The sequence below is a fragment of the Gavia stellata genome, chromosome 20, assembly GCF_030936135.1.
Source record: "Gavia stellata isolate bGavSte3 chromosome 20, bGavSte3.hap2, whole genome shotgun sequence".
Classification (NCBI taxonomy): Eukaryota; Metazoa; Chordata; class Aves; order Gaviiformes; family Gaviidae; genus Gavia; species Gavia stellata.
In genome coordinates this window covers 9,850,315-9,869,687 of record NC_082613.1, presented here as the reverse complement: position 1 = coordinate 9,869,687, position 19,373 = coordinate 9,850,315, and the positions used below count along the sequence as shown (strand labels likewise).

The 19,373-nt window shown below is 45.5% G+C and overlaps 1 protein-coding gene across 1 annotated transcript in view; it reads right to left on the bottom strand.

Moving 5' to 3' along the window:
• Positions 1-1,285: 1,285 nt before the first annotated feature.
• Positions 1,286-19,373, bottom strand: part of KCNB1 (potassium voltage-gated channel subfamily B member 1) — a 125,994-nt gene continuing 107,906 nt past the window's right edge. The window contains exon 2 of the mRNA XM_059827273.1: positions 1,286-3,307. Within this exon, the coding sequence (XP_059683256.1) occupies positions 1,286-3,307 (2,022 nt within the window). The remainder of the gene's footprint in view (positions 3,308-19,373) is intronic.

Sequence of the window (19,373 nt, the reverse complement as noted above, 5' to 3'; positions counted from 1 at the left end):
TTTTTTCTTGTTTCGTTTAAAAATGACTGGATGTTATTAAAACGTCAGGCCTGATTCTCCTGTCTCTCGCAGCTGCTTCGCGCCGCAGCTTTGCAGGAGCCTCTCCTGCCCGACCTCCTCGCGAGAGAGAGCACAGCCAGGCCCGGGGCGGGTCGCTAACGAATCCCTCTTTTTGCATATTTATGTAACGCTTGCATATCTTTCACTGCGCCGCTCGGGCGCAAAAAGCTTCAGACCGACCGGCTCCTCTCCTACGCCAAGGGCGAGACTTTGGCTGACACCTCAAGTCGGCGTGCGGGCGGGAAGGGGAGGCCCGGGGAGCCGTCCCGGTACCCCCAGCACGTGCCGCGCTCGGCCGTCCCCACGGGGCAGGGCAGCGAGCAGCTCCCTTCCGCGGAGGGGTAGGGCGAGAGCTGCGCTCTCCTTCCAGCCCTACGCTCCCTGGCACCGGGAAGGGGGTCTGGCTGCGATGCCTCCGGAGAGTCCTGCTTCTGCATGGCTCCTTCGCACCTTCCCAGCGTGGGCTGTGGGTCCCCTGAGGGCCATGCGCTGGCCCTGGGGCAGGTATCGACTTTTAGCAGAGAGTAAGTGCAAGTTTCACTATGTCCTAGGGGATGTTTGGAATTAGATACAAGTGGTGCAACTCACCCTGCTGATATTTCAAAAGAAAACGTCAGGTCCTACAGGATATCGTATTGTTAAACACACACAGAGCATTTTAATAATTAGTTTCTCTAGACCGTTATTTTTTTTTTAAATGGTTTTCGCTTGGATTTTCCAATAATGCAAGTGTTCCCTGTTACCTTTAGACATAATATCCATCAGAGAAAGCTGTAGATGGGGAACAGCTGCCCTGAAGCAGTGAGCATTGTGTTTTTGATAGCTTTATATCAACCCCAACAATTTACTCCAGAGTTCAAATCTGGCTGCCTTGGCATCCTTTATGGAACTAATGCAAATCAGATGTTAATATTTCCAAAAGGAGCTCTAGCGTTCAAGGGGAATGGATGGATATTTGGTCACATTGGCTTCACTGGACAACATGAAAGGAGATCAATGTGTGATCATGATTTGCAATCCTTATTTTTGACTGATGTGGGCAACGTCTTTAGAGTTGTTTCAGAGAAGGACATTTTCACAAACCCACACTGGACCTCCCCCAGACTTTTAGAAACAGGTGGCTTGTTTCAGCCAAGTTCATGCCATGCAGAAGCTCTTTTTTTTTTTGTGTGTTGACTGTAAAGACATTCCTTTAAACTTTCAGTAAGTTCTTTTGGAGCCCATCTCAGATGCTTTGATCATGTGTGTTAGCATGTCCTCCGCTGCCTGGTAATACATGGACTTCTGGGGAAATGTGATTTTCTAGTCTGACAGTCTCCTGATTGCCCTGGGTTCTTCCAGTGATACCTTCCATAGAGTAAATGCAGTTTTGCCCTATCAGCTTAGGGGAGGTGGGTAAAGCAGCAGCTTCTAGATGGTTCTTCTCTGTTCTATAAACATTGTCCTTTTGCTTTAGATAGCCACTGTTTGTAACATTGTACTTGGGACTTACATTTCCGGGTGGACTTGAATCATAAAGCAGCTGACCTTCATCATCAGTGTCAGCATCTATATATTTGTGTATACCAGCATCATGGAAGTTGAAAGCTATGGCTGTCTGCGTCTCCGGTGACTTTGGGGGTGTTCTCGCACTCGCGGTTGTGTAAATTGAGGTTTCTGGGCTCATGAGAGATCTGTCAGAGAGTAAGGAAGTATCTGTGGCAGCAGCAGCAGCTCCCCGGCTCTTGAGAGGATCTGGATATGTTCTCAGTACATTTGATGCCGGTACTAATGTGCTGGTGTCCTCTTCCATGAAGTTGACTTTCAGAGATCTTAGTTTTAAAGGATTACTGGCCTTTATGGAACTTTTGGGACTTTCTATGAAAAAAGCAGAACGGTGGCTGCCTTCGGAGCTTGGGTTCATTTCCACAAATCTGGCACCACTCCCCTCTGGCCTGCTCTGCTCCTGAATCACGTTAATGCCGCCTTTGCAGGGAAGGGTAGCGAGTGGGCTGTGGGAAAACCTCCCAGAGTCAGGGAACTCTGCCGCACAGCTTATGAAGCTGTCGATGCTGGACATGCTCCGCATGTCGATGATCCCATCAGCGCGAGTCGTCAGCAAGGGCACCATAGGGCCAGGAAGGGTTTCCATTTCTAGCTCTTCCTTTTGCTTTCCAGGTTGACTTGACTCTTTAGTATTAAGGTTTGGCTGGGACTGAGTCTTTGCCATTTTGTTATACATGTCCTCTAGCTGTTGGACATTCAGGTGCTGGGGACTTGAAGAAGACCTGGCTTTTTCTGGAGATCCTTGTTCCTTAGTTTCAAAAGATTTACTAGAGCTAGTTTCGGAGAGCGTTCTCTTGGTCCATTTCCATTTGCTGGGAGATAAGTGATTGTCCTGAACTTTATCCTTTTTGGCTATGCTTTCTCCATTCTTTTCAACCACAATGTCCATGAGTTCTATACTACGGGCAAACGCATCCTTCATGTTCATGGAAACGATACTGCCATTCCTTTTTGCTCTTTCAAGAGCTTCCCTCCGCTTAATGGCTTTCTCCTGCCTCTTCTGCTCTTTGTAGAACTCAGAGAAGTTATTGACAATAATTGGGATGGGAAGAGCAATCACCAGCACTCCAGCAATGCAGCACAGTCCTCCTACTATTTTCCCTAAAAGTGTTTTGGGGTAGATGTCTCCGTAGCCTACTGTTGTCATGGTGATTGTTGCCCACCAGAAAGAAGCTGGGATGCTCTTGAATTTTGTATCATCCTCGTCCTTTTCTGCAAAAAACACTAAACTGGAAAAGATCATAATGCCCATGGCCAAAAACAAGATGAGTAATCCAAGCTCATTGTAACTCCTCCTCAGTGTAAACCCCAAGGACTGTAAACCCGTTGAGTGCCGGGCGAGCTTTAGAATCCGGAGTATCCTCATAATCCGAAATATTTGGACCACTCGTCGTACATTTTGGAACTGAAGTACACTTTTATTGGATTCTGTGAGGAAGATAGTGACATAGTACGGTAAGATAGCTAGCAAATCAATAGCATTCAGTGGGCCTTTGAAAAACTTCCATTTCTTAGGCGAGGATAGGAACCGCAAGAGGTATTCCATTGTAAACCATGCAATGCACACCGCTTCCACGTGGGCAAGTTGGGGGTTATCTGTGGTCTGCCCAAATTCATCCACGCCTTGTAGTTCAGGAAGTGTGTTAAGGGACAAGGCAATTGTAGATAGTACAATAAACATGATGGAAATGATTGCCAAAATCTGGAAAGGAAAGAGAAAACAGTGAGTTCCTCTCAGAATATATTATGCTGTCTAACATTGCCATTAACACATGGCTGTATTTCCACTTACACATTTCAAGACTAATTCTTAGTACACAGAAGTCAGATAACCAATGCATCCTGAGGTAATTTTATTTTGGAAGCTGCTTTAATTATGGCAGATGCATAAAGGAGATAAAGCATCTACTTCAGCTCCTGTGCCTTCATCTCTCTGTAGTCAAGGAGAGCATACCAAGCAGCTAGGATGCCAGGAGGGCTGTGAAGCAGTTCACAGTAGGAGCTTTTGATTAACTACTAATTAGGTGCCCAACAAAGCCCATCTGGACAACCGGCTCTGAAATCTAAGCAAGAAGGAATGCAATTGTGAATGCAAGATTCCATCAGAGCGATGTCCTCCATTTAATGCATGGTTACATCTATAATTTTGGGTGCCTGTGGCTAATTACAGAGACGTGTGTACAATTCTACTACATATAAGTGTACAAGTAATACACTCTTTTAATGACTCATCTCTAATCTGAAACTTGATGGTTGTGAAATACATGAAAACTTTACCAAGCTTTCTAAAACATTTTGAGCTCTGAGCTACTTTGCATGTGACCGACTGGCCGTCCTAGCTCCTCATCACAACCAGGGGAAAGAGCAAACTCATCCAGGCAAACCGAACTGCACAACACTGAGACAGTCAAGGCAGGGCAGGTCCGAGCACTGGAGAGCTCATCCATTATCAGAAACCAGCTCTTGGGCTAAAGAGCGCAATGAGAGAAGGGTCTGCGGGAGAAGGGTGAACAGCCTCTCTAAAAACTCACATAAATCTGATCAGATCCCGGGCCGCTGACTCTATGCAGAGCTGGAAAGCGTGGAGTGCTAGATTAGTGTATTTGCACCATTCAGATGGTGTAGGCAGGCTGTCCTTCCGTACCTGTTTTATATGGACATTAATGTTATACTTTCCAGTTTTCCCTAATTACATCTTCTTTTAAAGTAATTTCAGGGAGGTTTTAGAGCTGACAGACAATTTGAAAAGTGTTTTTTTCTGCTAATGAATTCTTTTCCTAGTTTGTTAATTGGGTGGAATTAGATCTAGTTTCTTAGGTTACTGCCAAAATACAGCAATGATTTCAAAACACACGTATATGTGACTAATGTTTTATGTATTCATTTCAGTGTAAGCTGGTCCCCTATGCTTGCTTTTCTCCTGCTTGATAGAAAAGCAGCATGAAATCAATTGCAATGTATGTGCATGATGACTAGATACACAATATTAAGCAATGAATTACAAAACGTATGACAAGAGTTCTGCATCATGAATTGCAAATCTGGCACCCTCCTTCCTTGCCCATATAACTAGATTTTAGGTTTCCTCACAGTGACCTTTCTCAGCCAGCCTCACAATACCAGAATATCCGCAGTTACCATCTTGGGCACTGGAAAAATTCTTGCAAGACTTCTCCTCAGCCAAGCCCAGAACAGACGTCCTAACAGTCAGGAAATAGCAGACTTCTGAACATTTGTTTATGAAGGCTGGAAGCTTCACTTGAATTAAATTCATATAGCAAGCTTAAGCTATGGCTTTAAGAAAAAAGCCCATATACCTTCAAAAAATCCAAATTTAAGGCAAGAGTTTCATTTTTGAAATTTTTATTTCAACAAGTGTTTTAAAATCCACTTGCTGTTAAGAAAATCACTTCCAAATCAATGTAATAAAATAATTTACCTTTCAACTCACTAAAATGTACTATTTTGATTTGTAACTTTAATTTGTACATGACACTGCAGACCTAGTAATTTAATCTGAAGAATGAGATTTGACTAGAAATAAAAATTAGCTCCATTAAACGCTCTGGTTTCATTGTCTAAATTGGATTAAATGGAAGAAGTGAACAGTGTAAATGGCCCTCTATGCAATGCTCTAGTACCGGGAATTTTAGAATAGCCTCACTTTCAGTTACTAAATTGTTACCAGGAAAAATACTGGGAAGATTCCTTTTCCTTTTTAAACAGTTGCCTAAAAGAATGTTTGTTGTCAGCTGTGCTGCGCTGTACACCCTCACAGTGCTACTGAACCTTTCGCCTCCTCCTCGCTACCTTCCTCTTCCATAAATTTGCTGCTGAAATACAAACAACCCCACAACAATTTTTGCGATGGGGGGGTTTGCCTTGTTGAGAGACTTCTCAGGTCAATGAGACGAAGAAGCTGTGGGAAAGATATGGGAGGTGCAAAAAAGTAGGAAGAACCATGGGATGAAGAGAAGCAGAGAGGGATGCAGGGAAAAGTGCTTGAGCTGACACCTTCAAACTCAAGAGAATAAAATGTAAGTCAAGTATCTCATGGTGAAGTGGGGAGAAATTTAGATGTTAACTACCTCTGCATGGTTGGTTGTTTCAAAAGACCATCTCCTGAAGACCAGGTAATACCCCTGAGAAGCAGGGAGCCTGATTTGCTTTCCTAGAAGGCTCTTTTAGTGTTTTTGCTGTCACTCCCTTGTTTACGACCCATTTCTGAAGGTGTTTGGGATGTTTTCAAAGGTAATTTCAAATTTTTTTGCTTGGGTTTATCTCTGCCCACTATACACAGAAGGGCTTATTTGTAGACTTAGATGTACCTAGTGTGTTTTACCTCCTTCACTTTCAGTGTAAATATTAACAGTCCATCTTTATTCAGTGGATGGCATCCAACACCAGTAATTGGTGTCAAACTTTCTGTTTCCTTTGATATACCTTCCTGCTTTGAAGATCAAGGCAATGCCAGATGAACATAAATTTGAAAACTAGGAGATGTGAGGGTAAAATTTGTTTTTTGTTTAGCAGATTTAGCCATGGAGCTAAGCAATAAACAGAAAGAGACATTTATCATTTCTACAGCAAGTTGCAGCAAGATGTCACCTGTGCTCCTAAGATACAGATTTTCTCCCTTATTGATCTACTGCAGTCATACATCTTTGGGAATCTTGACAGGCTAAGAAAACTTCTAAATGTGAGCTGACTGTCCTCAGGTATTCAAAGCACTTTTCAGCTGGAAAGAACAAAAAACTGGGAGATGAAATATCTCCAGCGGGGTTTAGAGGATCCTTGTCCATCTCTAAAGCATACCTTGTCCTGGTAGCATTCACCACCCAACAAAAACCACCCAAGGAGCAGCTGTCCACAGAAAACTGGATCCAGATGCTGTTCTCAGGCATTAGCACTGCATTCAGTGGCTCAGGGCTCTATCCCAATGTATTTACAGTCTGGGATTTCGGATTATAGAAATCACTGTCTGTCTGTCTAATAAGGTTTCCTATCTTGGCCATACCGAACCTCTAGTTTGGCAGCTTTCATATTTTCCACTGTCAGTAATGAAAGACAGAAAGCTGAAGGAAAGACATTTATACCACCAAGAACACCTCTAGAGATGCTCTGTGTGGCAGGCAGCCTTTTCATTCGATTCCTGGCCTTCCCTCCTTCCGTTCCCCTTCCAGCCAACGGGACAAATTTGGACTTGACCAGGAATGATCCCTCTGCAGTGAATGAAGCTCCAGCTGCTTAGGCAAGCGGTCACTGGAAAAAAGTGCCCGTTGCCCCTGCTCCAGAGCACTGACCCAAAATCTCGCTGCCGAGTCAGCTGCTGACTGCTGCTTGAAATGGAAGCAAGCATGGGGAGAGGGCCTCCTGCTGTAGCACTAGTTTTCATGACTCATTAAAAAACACACAGTGTGGCCTTGTGCTGGTGAAAAGTTTTGGTCTGGCAATCAAAGAGCTGGGGTCGAACAGGCCTGAGCACAGAAACGTCCCTAGAGCGCAGGCTGGGACTTGCAGAAGGAACAGGGACGGGAAAGTTAAGCGTCGGGGACCTGTTAGATTTTGTGAGTGCTGCTGAAATGTACATATTCCTACTTACGGAGCGAGCTGTACCCCCCTCCTAGGTGTTGCTGCTGGTTTATCTGGCATATACTGACGTTACGGGGGCTGGGGAAGGCACCTCCAATATCACTGCAGGCACATCCAGAGCTTCTGACTTGGGTGCCCCATGTCTGCAGTAGGTCCTATAAAACGCATAGCTAAAACAATGGAAAAGCTTGCAGCCTAAAATTTGGAGGCATAGGGAAAAGATTTGGAGGCACAAAAGGCTGAAATGACTGGCCTGAGGATAGGCCACATCGGTGGCAGAGGCAGGTGAGGGAATCCATGTACTTCTGGTGCCACATCCATGAGAGCTGTTCTTCACTGTCCTCAGATGGGTTCCACTGGGGCTAATGACAGGAGCCCTGATGGGCCAGGTCTTACTGGGCAGGTACCCACAGCAGAGCATCACTGACACTCCTTAAACCACTCATAAAGCTGACGGGGTTTAAGACTGGTTTTGACCTCCACAACTTTCAGACCATTTTCGCCAACAGATTGCATGAGAGCAGCTGTGTAGTTCCCTTCCTCTTTGCTTCTGTATTTACTCTTACATTTCACCTGTAGCAACACACCATCAATCATGAAGTTCCCCATCAGGTACTTTCCTAGGTGACTTGCAGAGGGTATTGGATGGGCTCCTAGTGACAGCACTGGCTTGTAGTGCAAGTCTCAGTACGTATGGGCAGGATTCCAGAAAAAAAACTTCTCCTCCACTAAACTGACTGTTTCACAAAGATTTTTATTGAGTGAATCTCTGGATTGCTGCTATGGTTCCTTTGTGAAAGCTAAATAACCCAAGGACAGGCAGGGCAAGGTTTTGAATGAATTTAAAGCAGTTGCCTCAAAGTGATTAGCATGATTGTACATACATGCTGGTTATTAGGCATGCAAATGAGACAAGCAAGCTGATTATGGGAGTAAATGTAGCCAGTTTGTGTGCAACTGCTGCTTCCTGAGGCAGGATGGATGTGCCATGCTCGCAAGCCATTAATCCCCATCTCCTCCAAAATCCCCCCAAAAACTAGGCAGGCAACCTCTACCACACACCTTTCAGGAGATGTCCACCTGCACTGGGCCTGATCCTGCTGCTGGGTGAGAGCAGCCCCAGGGATTCATCCTTTGTATTGGCAAGGTCTGTCCCCATCCCTAGGGAGAAGAGGGCTCCCGCAAAGAAGCCAGTCTGCTCAGAAATTTCCCATCTCTCTCTTGAGCTTGTGGTAGCAGCAGTTTGTGGGCAGCAAAGCTGTGCATGCCACCCCCCGACAGCACAGAGCGGGGTGAGTTTCAGGCAGCAGGGACTAACCCAACATTTAGATTTGGTGATATTTATTGCTTGATTAGCTGTTCTTTGCACTGTTAAAGACCCTAACTAAGACTAGAGACTTTAAAGGCCGTTAAAGTGAATGAGAATTGGCTGTCCAAATCCCATAGATGGCTCTAAAATCTCAGTGTAAGCATCTGAGATCTATCTGCTCATGGCAACATGCCTTATACTTTTTCTGTCTTCATGCTCAGTAATGAAGCTGATATAGCAAGGAGAAGGGGTGGTGTGTGGGAGAGAGTAGGAGGGTGTTTGAATATAGATTCAATATTCTTGGAAATACGATGAGGAAATTGTTATGTAATCAAGAAGTTCAATAATGGTTTTGTCTAATTTGCTTTTTTAGCTCCATCAAGGCCTGCAGAATAAACTTGGCATCAGGACCAGGTTTCATTCATATGCTCCATTTACTAAGGGATTTTTCCTGCAGCCCCCCTACTTCCCCAAGCAAACAATATACTTTGAGTCAGACTGTCCAGCTCCATCCTGCCATGCCTATGCCAGCCTCTGTCTCCCCAGGCTCTGCGAAACAGGGAGCACAGTGTATTTTGAGCGATATCCCACGTGCTGCACAGTGCAGAAACAGATGGAGAGTTCCTTCATCTCCTCTGTGCTTCTTTCTATATGGGAATAACGTCTCCTGCTCATGGCAGCTATACATGTCTATGGTATTTATTGACAGGGATTTGTTTTAGGAAACATTTCTTCACTAGAAAATGCCTATTTATTCATTAACTGAAAGAGTTTGCAGAACATGGTCACTTCTGATGTTATGATTCTGACCATTGGGCTTGCAGGATGTTTTTTCTAGAAAATGCTGAGGCCATAACAAAAGGTAACACTTGCTTCTTGGATCATGACAAGAAGTTCAGGCCAAACTTGGCGATAGGGTTGCAAGGGAAATACAGAGAACCTTCAATCTGCTTTTTCACGTGGAAGGATGTTAGGATGTAATGTAAGGCCTTGAATCTCCAAAACCCTTAAGTCCCACTGATTCCTGTGGAATATAAACCCATGCTTAAGAGTTTTCCCTGGTCTGGCACCTTACATGCCACTTCTGCATCCTGCCCCAAGGCAGGTCCTTGAGACCCATTTGCACCAGGAGATCTGTGCTCTGGAGGGGTAGGACCCTGCAAACACCAGCTCACTCACATCCCTGCAGTGCCCCCAGTGACTGTGTCCACAGGTGGTGAGAATGTAAACTCCTATGCTCTTCTGTAAGCACTACTGCATAGTATAAAATCCATAAAAACAAAATCAAGATAAAACCATTTAAGTTTTCCTTTGGAAATATAGGAGATCTTAATTTTGATACCGCCTGGAAAAGCCCAGATTGAATAATGGTTAATTATTTGATTTCAGTTATAGCTGTAATAGTTTTATCTGTTGAGAGAGTAAGTCTATTTGGTTTAAAAAGGGATACAATACTTCCACTGGTTATATGTCAATGCTTTGTTTGCCTACAGGCACCCAGAGAGCTGGAGCTACAACTGCTGCTGACTAAGCTAAAGTGGGCAGAAAAGTAGCCTTCAGGCATGGCTGCCTGTAAATTCCTTAATGCTGTTAAGAACGTGTTTAGTTGTCAGAGAGCTATCAAGCCCCATTAAATGATAAATGGTGTCAGTCTTCCTTCTGAGCAAAGCCCAGATGCAAATGGTGCGCTGGAGAAGAAAATGATAAATGAATGAAAATACTGAAAATGCAAACTTCAAAGGCATTCAGTGCCTTTAGACATCCGTGCAGTGAAAGTGCTCAAGAGAAGATGAGAGGGGAACATCTGTCCTATTTCTGCTGCTACTAGCATAGGGAAAATTAAGAAAAGAAAACAAACACATGGCACATGGAAGCTCAAGTTTCCCATTTTTCTCCTGGCCTTGCCTTCTGCCCAGGAAGACTGCAACCCCAGCAAGCAGCAGTACGGCAAGATATCCAGCCCCCACAGCACCAGACAGACCCAAACTGGTTGCATGCCCTCACTGCGTGGCCATGCAGACAAGCCTTACTGCCGTCCTCAAGCCATGTCAGCATGCTCTGCTCAGGCCTCGCTCGTCAGAAGGTGATACATGCTCCCAAGGAAGGCTCTGGCCATGCCAGCGCCTGCTCTCCCCAGCTCCTCACCAGCCTGACCCGGGGGTCTCCCTCACGAGTGCTCCTGCCATCACTCTTCCCAGCCCTCTTGCCTGACCCACTACATCTTCACCTTGCTTGCACGTTCCCACCCTTTGTGCCACGCAAAATGCTGGTCTTGGAGCACAGAAGTCGGAATGGCAGTGCACTATTGCACAGCCTGGTCTTTCCCTGGAAGACAACTGAAGAGAGAGACCCTAATGCCGAACCCCCCACCCACAACGCGCAGAACATCCCATCTGCTCTTCAACCCTCTGCACTGCAGCAAGTCATTAGCTGTTACCAGGGTCAGGCTCCAGACAAAACCTTCCCTCCAGCTTGGTGCTCCCCTTCCAGGTACATCTCCCATTCCTGCTATCTGTCTTGCATTCAAGCAGACAATGGTTTGGATTCCGAAAAATAGAAAATAAAAGAAAAAAATGGATGCCTTAACCCTCAGCACTGGTGAACACCTGGGAACTGCTCTTTGAGATGCTTTTGTGATTTTACCCTGCAGCAGGGAGAGAAAATGCTCGTGATCAACTCCCACTGTCCCAAGCAGTCTGCGCAGCCTCAGACACTATTTACAGGGGATGCTAGGCTTGAAGTGTTGGTGTTTGCTGGAGTAGTTGTGGGAGGGTTTTTTTTAATGGTTAAAATCAATCAGGAATGTGCCAAGATAGCATGAAATCAACTAAATATAATTAAGCAAAAACTATTAGCTTGATTGCTAAACCAGTCTTCCTCTCATGAATATGCATGAGAATAATTGATATTAATTCTTTTCAAATCTGAGGCACATTAGTCTTGCATATTATAGTGTGGAATTTTTTGGAAGACTAAACCACTGCCTCTTTCTCACCAAAAAGTATAATTAGTTTTGCTGCAGGGAGATTTACCTAGTCATTGATGCCATACTGGGTTGCCACATAATGAGGAAATTAGAACAGAGCTCGAGTGATGTTTTGTCTGCAAAAATGGTGACCTGTTTAACATTTTTTTCCAGAAATGTGTTAGGAGAGGCTGCAAATCCGGTTACCAGCATCAGCCACACTAAGCACGTTACGAAGAGGCAGGGAAGCCTGCAGGAACAGTAAATCCCTATAGACAGAAAGGCAGTGGCAATACCCTCTGCCTGTTTAATATGTTTGACGCTAGCATGGCCCTGCTACCCGAGTGTCTGAGCGATTCAGGAGGCTGTTTCTAAGGGCTGACTTCAACTTATTGGGACCGCTGCACCTGCGCTCCTTCTGCAGGTCATGGGAGGTTTCTCCAGAGGGTCTCAGAGGGGTTTTTTTTTTCTGTTCACGCTTGGAACAAGGACACAAAATTTTTGCTGAGGCACTTTTGCTGCCTCGCAAGCTGGGGGAGATGCACTCCTTTAGGGAGACAAATCCCCCTGCCCCATGGGTGCAGCCTTTGCCCAGGCTGCACAGCCCCGGGGTTTGCCCGTACACATACAGCCCGATGTAAGAGGAGCTTTGGTGGCATATATTGCACGGATGACAAAGCCTTGGGCTCACACAAGGGATTACAACTGTTAATTGTTTATTCCTTGCAAGTGGCCTGCAAAGAAATTGAACATTATCACCCCTCTTTTTGCAAAAAAGACTTATGAAGCCCTCAGGTGGTGGGAAACATCTCTGCAGGATCCCTCCAGGCTCTCAGCACCTTCCTAGTTCTTAGTCCTTTATTCTGCTAAAACCTCTTGTTTTCCTGATCAGCTTCTCTGCTCTCCATCATGCCCACACTCATCTTAGTGTTCAGCAGGCAGACCTTGTATCAGACAGAAGGGCTTTGGTGCAGGGACACGTCCACACGTGGGTCCACCCCTCCCAAGCCTGGGCTCCCAAGGGTTTTTTCTCACTACAGCAGAGCACGGAGCCCTCGGTGAGGGCTTTGGCACAAAATGAGTGAAGTGTTTTAATCTCAAGCACAGATGGTTCTTCCCTTTGTAAGCACTAAACACTGGATTAGATATCACATATTTAATAAATAGCAACAACTGTATACAAACCGTGTACAAAAGCAGCTAAAAGCTAATCCTTGGCAATTAATCATTCACATTAGTATGAGGCCGCAGCAAGTGGTAAGTAGAGACGGTAGATACAGAATCTGTCTGAATGTAAGAGACAAGGCAGCTATACAGCATTTCAACAAGAGAGTTTCATCTCGGCTCAGTAAGACAATTTTGATACATTCCAGCTGTAAATACATAGGATGAAGCTGAAGTGTGGAGACGTATACTTGGTTCTTTGTTGGGGTATTTTGGTTTGGGGACTTTTTTTGCTTTGATTTTTTTTTAAACTCTCTCTTAAGCTCAGAAAAAGCTCAAACTCTTTGAAGCGTCAGCTGGCAATCTGGGAACACTCACTCTCATGCTCACTGACTTCTGGACATTGACACAACAGTAATCCTTTCCAAACCACAAGAAATAAACACCTACTGTGGATAGCCCTTGGCTTTCTGATAGCTTTGAAATCTCTTATGATAGCTTCTCCTATGTTACTGTATCTCAGCGTGCTCCCAACAGACGCTGCACAGGCAGGCCAGCAACAAGATACACATCAAGCAGTGCAGTCCCTTCCTTCTCTCATCCCATCCTCAGCACAGACCTCTGAGATCACCCCGCTACTGTCACCCTCCCAGGGTGGTCACAAGCAGCACAGACTCATTTATGCTACTGTGGTACCTGAGAAGTACATTTACAGCAAGAACTTACTTTATCTTTTTCAATGCTCAGGGGACTGCAGAAAATCAGAGCTGAACAGAAAGAAGAAGAAAAAAAAAAAGAGAAAGAAAAAAAAAAGAAGAAAAGGGAAAGAAAAAAAAGCCACTCTGCCCATTTGGATAGGGAGCAGAGCTGGCTTTTATACTGCTTCTTTGGGTTTTTTGGTTGTTTGGGTTTTTTAGTGGCTGTTTTGCTGATTTTTTTCCCCTTTCCCCTAATACAAGTCACCTGAAACTGTTTGAAAAATGCAAGCGTGCTGCCTTTTAGTGAATGTTTATTGATGAGAGGGGAGGGGAGGAGGCAAGTTTTCCTGTAAACGGCAGCTGAACAGTGCCAGGTGGTACATCATATTTTAATCCATGTGCAGAATAGCCAAGACCAGCATTGAAGATTAAGGGAAATGATACATTTCACTGGGTTTTAGCACATTTTTCAGTTGCCTTTTTTTCGTTTGGGGTTTCTATGTTAATATAGGATGATACCATGCTATATACTGGCTGGCAGAAATTAATCTTGTCACGAATGTACTTCTTTGAAAGGCTGAGCCTTCCTGAGCTCTTAATTTGAGCTGATTTGACTGTCTCATTATCATAGCAGCAGATTTTGGAATAGCAAAGTTGAACCTTACTTGAACTTGTTGGCTACATTAGCACTGTTTTTCTTTCTCCTCCCCACCTCCATCCATGAATAATAATATACAGTATGACTTTTTTTTATATCCTACCGAGGCCTCCTAGTAACTGTTTGCTAAACAAACACACGCTAACATGGCGCATTGGGGGAGAAGCATGTTAAAGAGCCTGAGTTTTGTTTGCCAAAGATAGAACTTGTCATTCCAGGGAAACGTGCAGTTTGGATGTCCTGGGAAACTCGGGATTTTCTGTCAGGCACGCGGTACCGTTATCTCGCACATCGAGCACACTGTGAGCATGACAGCTTTGGGGTTTGCAAAACGCATACTGCACGCGGACTGGGGCCAGGTCACTTCTTTTTTGTGTTTCTGTTCTGAAATTTCATTGCAGTTCAGCTGAACAGTCCTCCTCTGGGCCCCCTGTTTTCCTCTCGGAGCGTGGGTCTGCTTGACTCATCCTGGCGTGGTTCCCGAGTCACTGCAGGGAAGCAGCTCTAGCGTTGTTTGGACGTTTCGATTAAGGCTCTGCTTGGCCAGCAGAAAATAACCTGTCCCTCTAAACACACACGGGCCGTGACACATCTAACTCCTGAGTGCCACGGTCCCTGCAGCAAAGGCATCCGTCCCTCCCATCTGCAGTAACTTTCTTCGGAAAGAGAGAGCGGGTCTTCAGAGGCCATGCCCTGGGGAGAGACCACGCAATCCAGTGCAAGGTCAGACAAAAGCCACCCTGTGGGTTCCTTTAGCCGCTGGATAAAGCTCTGTCTCCAATCAGGTTGCATTATCCCTAATGAGCTCTGGCAGATGCTTCAGCTCTCTGCTCTTCCATCAAGACAAACTGGTAAGACCCACCTTCCCGAGGGCAGCGCTTAACCCTTTCCACGTACGCTTGCTTGCCCACAGGGAAGCCCAGATATTTACTGGGTCCTGAACGAGGCACACAAATTGCTCACGCTACTGCAAAATGCCGATTGCTGAACTGGGGGAGTTACCCCACAACCTCCCTGCTGGAAGAAGCCATCCCGGCATCTCCTGATGCTCCGCACCTCTGCAGAAATGGGCACTTATTTCTCTGCTGCCATTTGGCCTCATCATGAGTGCAGCACAAAACGCCAAAAATCCCCAACAGAGCAAGATTTGCAGAAGATTCCAGCTCCTCTCCAGGTATTAAAATATGGCTTTTTAATACATGCAATATCCAGCATCTCTCATTGACAACACTTGTGACAATCACCTGCTGCCTGATGCGAGCTGTGGACCTGGTCTGGTGAGGAGTTGCTCAGCACATTTGGAAACGAGGCACAGAGGAAGCCCGGCACAGGGAGAAACCCACGGCTGACTGGGAAAAACAAAGCCAGTCTAAATCGGCAGTCATTTAAAGAGAGCAAAATACTAAGGGAAAAAACCCCTCAGCATGCCAGGGAAATAAGTTTATAGGAATTACCAAGGGATCTAGGAATAACCTTTCAGTGGTTGAAATCTGGCACAGACAGATGTGAATGAGAGTCCTCAGCAGCTGAAGGCTCTCTATGCGTTACATGGAATGAGCTGGCAATTCCCAAGGCAGTCCCAAATGGCCAGGCTCATCAGAGGAGCTAATATTGGCTTATTGTTTTCCTTTATTTCTTCGAGAGGAAAAAGCATCCTAAGGGTAGCAGTACTGGAGCCATGTGTCCCAATTAACCGGCTGCAGGTAGGGTCAATCAGCTGTCTCCTGCATCCCCTTCAGAGGGCACAAAGCGTGTCTGTTCCCATGGCCACTCTCCCCTGGGAAAGAGAGAGGAAGGAAAAAAGTGCTGCTCTATTTATGAGATAGTCCTGCTTTCTGGTGCTGCCCTTCCTGCAGCCTGGCTGAATGGTCTGTCTTTTTTCTCTCTCTCTCTCTCACTTCTCTGTCAATTGATTGCTCACTGCCAGAGGGTATTATTGGCTTCAAAAGCTTCATTTTCTGGTTCCTGAACTGCTCATCTTCTCCTGGCTCATTGCTGCTACTGGAGGTCAGATCCAAGTCCCAGAGTCATTAGGCCATTTTGGGTTTGACCTTGAGAGCTTCCTTTGCTCACCCCATCACATGAAAAGCCCCTTTAATCATTTCAGACACACACTTTTTAAAAAAAAAAAATCCCTTGGCAAGAAGTGATTTGATTATTTCAGTGGTAGGTAGAAATAAGCTGGAACTAAGACGTTTCCAGGCAGGTTTAAAGAATCCTGTGCCTGGGGGTGTTCCTGCCCACTGCAGAGCTGGGCGGCTGTGGCAGCACCCCGGCATCCCTGCACACACCAAACACTTGCTTCAGTTCTGTAAACCAGCAACGATTGTGCTCTGGTCCCAACTTTTGCTGCGGATGAATTCATGGGTTGCAAGATGCCGTTGTATAATTTGCATGAAAACTACAGCCTCTTCCTGAAGGGTTTCCACCTGGATTGGAAATTCCCAAACTGTAACTTTCAGTGAGCGGCCAGTGAGAACGCAAGGGAAAAAAATGAAGTGGTGAATCCTGAGCTTCTGTACCGTGCTGTTCAACTTCACCCTGCCCAGCTGGGTAACCATGGAGAAGGTGCAGTGGTAAAAATGCCTTACAGACAATTATTTTCTTAATTTAACACCTTATATATTGCTCCCTGCAATATTCCAGAGAATTAGCTTGTTCTCTGCAGAGTTTTGCTAGCAAGGTCTCACGGGATTCAAATCTTTGATGTGAAGTTTCTACTATATTCTGGACAGAAACATCTTTATCAGATTACTGAGTAGTCGGTGGACTGGTTTAGGAAATGGTTACTTAAGATCAGCAGCGCAAGGAGCAGACACTTTCCCTGGGCAAGAGAGAGCCTGGCATGGGCTCTTCTTATTTCTGGGGTGAATAAACCAGGCATGGAGCTGCTACTACTGCAGCTAATCTTGACTGAAGATATTGGGTTGGGTTAATTCATTTCCTCTAAGGCTTTGTACCTTTGCAGAAGGAATAAATAATGCTCTGTTCTGGACGGTCTCATCCTGTGCCGCTGCGAATGTGCCAGCGCAGGCTCCCAGCCAGAAGCTTGTTACCAGGAGCCCCAGACAAGCCAGGCTTGGGCTGACTGTATCTGCGGCCCCACGGAAGATGCAGGTGAGATATGTGTTCTGTGGACAGCTGGGCTTAAACATCAGCCTCCCCAGTTTCGGACCAGAGGCTACAGGTGCCAACTCAGGAAAAATGCTGAGCAGGAACTAAAGCAAGGAGGGAGGCTGCTCACCTGTGGGACACAGCGCGGGACAGCCGGTGCGAGATGGTGTTTTTGGGAAGGGCTGACTTCTTCAGAATCGTTCTCATTTATGAACTTTTTCTGTGAAACTTTTGAAACTCTTCACTTACTGAACATTCAATTTAAGGCAAAAAATAATAATAGTTCAGGGTTAAAGAGGTCAAAAGGAAAAGTCTTGATAAAAATAATCAGAATTTAAAATGACAATATAATGGAAACATGAAAATAATGAAAAAGTAGCTTTGTTTCACACCCTTCTATAATGCAGGCAGCTTCTATGCATTTTGCAGTGTTCATGTGTTGAGTCCCCACTCATCAGCTATTTATCTCCATGTACAGAAACGTGTCTGGAGGAGAGACACGTTTACAGGATCCTGCTCCTGACCCGGCTGAGGTCAGCGGCAGAAATCCCTCGCTTCAGTAGGGCACTGTTTCACCAGGGGTCTTTCCTTCCATGCTATTTGCCAAAATACAATACGAGGTGGAGGGATGAAGTCTTTTTCTTACCAAGAAGGATGCAAACACTGGGTCCTGCACTCGCCTCCCTGGTGGGGTGGTCGCTGCCTGCCCAGCCATGCCCCGCTGCCCTGTGTTTGCTACCAGCCCTGCGAAGGGAGGCTTGAAAGCGTCCCATTTAAATTCCAGCTTTGGGCAAGTTGGATGCTAGACCAGACAAAAATGGGATATTCTGGCTGAAACCCTGCTCTTGGAAATGTGAACAGTTACTCAGGCTGTATTAAAGCTGCATGTAAGAGATGACAATATTGGAAACCAAAAAAAATAGCAAATATTTTGTCAGCAGGGCAGGAGAGGAAGGAATGGCTCCTATTTAAAGATATCTTAATCAAATCCAGCCCCTTCTACACCTCTAGAATTTGCTCCAAAATCCAGTTAAACTATTAAGCTAACAAAGACCCCGGTTACCAAAGGGAGAGATAATGAAGATACAAAGGAAGAAAATCAGCTGGCAAAGCCATGCTCCTGGATTATTTCACTGCTCCATGGGGAGCACTGAAATGCTGACAGTTTACCTTTCAAATCCCTCAAATAAAACAACTCTTGAAAAATGCTAGAATATTATTAACACAAACAGCAACATAGCAGCAGGGTCGCTTTGTCAAGGTGACAGCAAAGGCCACATCTCCCCACGCTGCCAGCAGCAGTGTCTGACGGCCATGCCGGGAGGGTTTTGCTCTGTGCACACGTGGGTGCAGGATGCAGGACCCGCTCTCCCCACGCCGTCACACTGCCTTGGGTGGGAGATCGTCAGTCTTGCTCATACACTGAGTGTGCTACTATCGCAGCCTGAGCAAAACTCGCTTAAACAGAGGATTTTCAAAGACTGTAATGTGTGATGTAATGGACCTCCACCTCTTAGTTCCGACTTTTGTAAAACCTCCTCTCTCTGCACCAAAAAATAATTCCCAAAGAAATAAGCTCAAAACTAGTGTGGGACCATGCTTGGTCCCTATGAAAGGCAGCCTGGAAGGGGGGGTCTGCCTGGAAGGAGGTGTCTGCCTGGAAGGAGGGGTCTGGAGTGCCTTTTGCAGGGCTCACCCTTCTCTTCCAAGACTTCTCCCTCCAGGTTTGGATGCTCAGAGTTATCCAGGTTGGACTTTGTATCCCCCTCCAAAGCTGCTCTTTGCAGAAAACCATTGCAGCCAATCTCCCTCTGTGTGAAGATGGTGGAAAACGTAGAAGAAATGGTAAATTTGGAGGGAACTATACAGTTACTAAAAAAAAAAAGTCAAGTATTATTGTTAAAGAAAATTCTATTGAAGAAAAAAAATAACCATCACCAACTCTCTGCATTTGCAGCACCGTGTCTGCTGCTTTGAAATCAGGCTCTAGCTGATGTTATTTTGGGGAATTTAAGCCAGACTCTTGCTGTCACCATCTCGATGTTCTTGGCTTTGTTTCTGTTTCTCTGTTTTATTATTCTGAAGAAAATAAGTCTATTAGTGTTCTTTTTTTGGCAGAGGAATGGCTGTGTGAGCACCGAGTGGACGGACTCCAGGTGGCACAGTGGCTCAATGCACGAGTCCCTTCCTCCTGCTACAGTCAGGTGCAATGTCACAGGGATTTCCCTCCCGCAGCACAGGGGGTTTATGGGCTCTCAGGGTGTCTCC